This window comes from Aplysia californica, unplaced genomic scaffold, assembly GCF_000002075.1.
Source record: "Aplysia californica isolate F4 #8 unplaced genomic scaffold, AplCal3.0 scaffold00564, whole genome shotgun sequence".
Taxonomy (NCBI): domain Eukaryota; kingdom Metazoa; phylum Mollusca; class Gastropoda; order Aplysiida; family Aplysiidae; genus Aplysia; species Aplysia californica.
The window spans coordinates 432,725-434,446 of NW_004797834.1; the positions used below are offsets into that span (position 1 = coordinate 432,725).

The following is a 1,722-nucleotide window of genomic DNA, read 5'->3' on the forward strand; positions in this document are numbered from 1 at the left end:
GAGAGAGAGAGAGAGAGAAACTTTGTGTGTGCGTGGGTGTATGTGTTTGTGTGCGTGCGAGCTCATTACTTTAAAAGTGTGTGGTGAACCAATGTGATATTGTTGTGTTTCACAGTAAATGTGTGGCCCTCCAGGACCCGTACTGTGCCTATAACAAGGACATGAAGGAGTGCATCAGTGCTGAACTTGGGTGAGTTGTCTGTCTACCTTATCCACCTCGTGAATGGAGAACCCTGATTGCCGAGGTCTGTTTCAGATCTGGCGTGTTATGATGATGATGATGATGATGATGATGATGAGGATGATGATGATGATGATGATGATGATGATGATGATGATGAAGATATCTAGACAGAGATATCTTTCGTCAGTCTTTCTACTATCGTGATCTGTTCCTAACAGGGTATAATAATATAGCTGTTGTTTTACTGATTTGTTGTAAACTTAGTACCCTACTATAGGTTAGCTGCCTAAATTGTCGTTTGTCTTTTCTGTAGTCATAATGTGAACGTGTGCAGGGTATTCTTTTCTTCTGTAGCACGGTTGGAGCTATATTATTGATGGAAGATCAGATAGTATCACCTAATAAAAGCCGTTTGTTCTAGAACAGTAAAACAGAAGGATTGAGGGCCTTCTTTTTCTATAGAAATAGAGTCATGACATTATCTATAAAAATGTTTCTAGTTTACAAAGTGTAAGATAGTGTTTCTAATCGTCATCCTTTGTCATTTCATTCTGTTTCAGTATTCAAAACATTGCAGATGGAAAGCATGAAAGTTGTGGGCCTGATGATGTTGGTGAGTTTGGCATTTTTCCTCCATTTATTTTTTATTTTTTTTTTTTTTTTTGGTGAGGTTTTAAGCCACTTTTCATCTAAATTCTATTTGTACACATTAAAAAAAAAAAATTACAGTTGTGTGGGTTTTTCATTATATTGTGTGATCATATTCACTCACTTAATGCATTTTTGCCTTGCTTATTGGCATTTTACTTTTTTTTTCTTCAAATTTACGTGCACTTGAAAATTGTCATTTAATATTTTCATTTTGCTCTGATTGACTCCAGTCAGCTTTCAGCGCGGAGAGTTTTTAATGCAGCTATTTGGTGACCATGGACTTTACATTAATTCCCGCAATGCCCTAGTATTTGCTTTCTAAAACTGTGTCTCGGTGCAGCGGAGACTATAATATCTGTGTAGTGGGACAATGTAATGTATGTATACGCCGTCCCAACGCTCAGTAACATGTTTGTTTGTGTGCCGTGTTACAGATAGGCTTCTTGAGACACGATTTGTTTGCAAGTTTGATTTTGGACAAATGTTAAACTTGATTCCGGCCGTAATATAATAAAATATATAGTTTAGCTTGGCGAACACAGTACGAAACTGAACATGTCAGTGGGTCATGGCATGACTACTAACTTCATGCGAAGGTGAATCTTAGTCCTTTGTTTTTTTATGTGTGTGTTTTTTCCTTAAAAATGCTCTCAGAGCTTCCATAACTGAAAAAAAAATTAGTAAAATAATAGTAATAAAAAATAATTTAAAAACCGACCATGTTCAGATAACAGCGCACCTTCCCAGATAGTGATATATATCTAGGTCACAGAAATCATAATATTTAGGTCGCTTGAGTTCCCGTGTAGATCAGAGACCCCTTCCCTTCCCACAGTCTTCCTTATAGTGTGGTTGGTCACGGAGGTTAACTCAAATGCAAAGGGTGG

General features: G+C 37.1%; 1 protein-coding gene across 1 annotated transcript in view; it reads left to right on the forward strand.

The window, feature by feature from the left end:
* LOC101863770 (semaphorin-1A) overlaps positions 1 to 1,722 on the forward strand; it is a gene marked incomplete at its 5' end in the record, with an annotated part of 14,313 nt that overhangs the window by 2,673 nt on the left and 9,918 nt on the right. Inside the window, 2 exon segments of the mRNA XM_013087250.2 lie at positions 116 to 190; positions 745 to 797. Coding sequence (XP_012942704.1) covers positions 116 to 190; positions 745 to 797 — 128 coding nt within the window.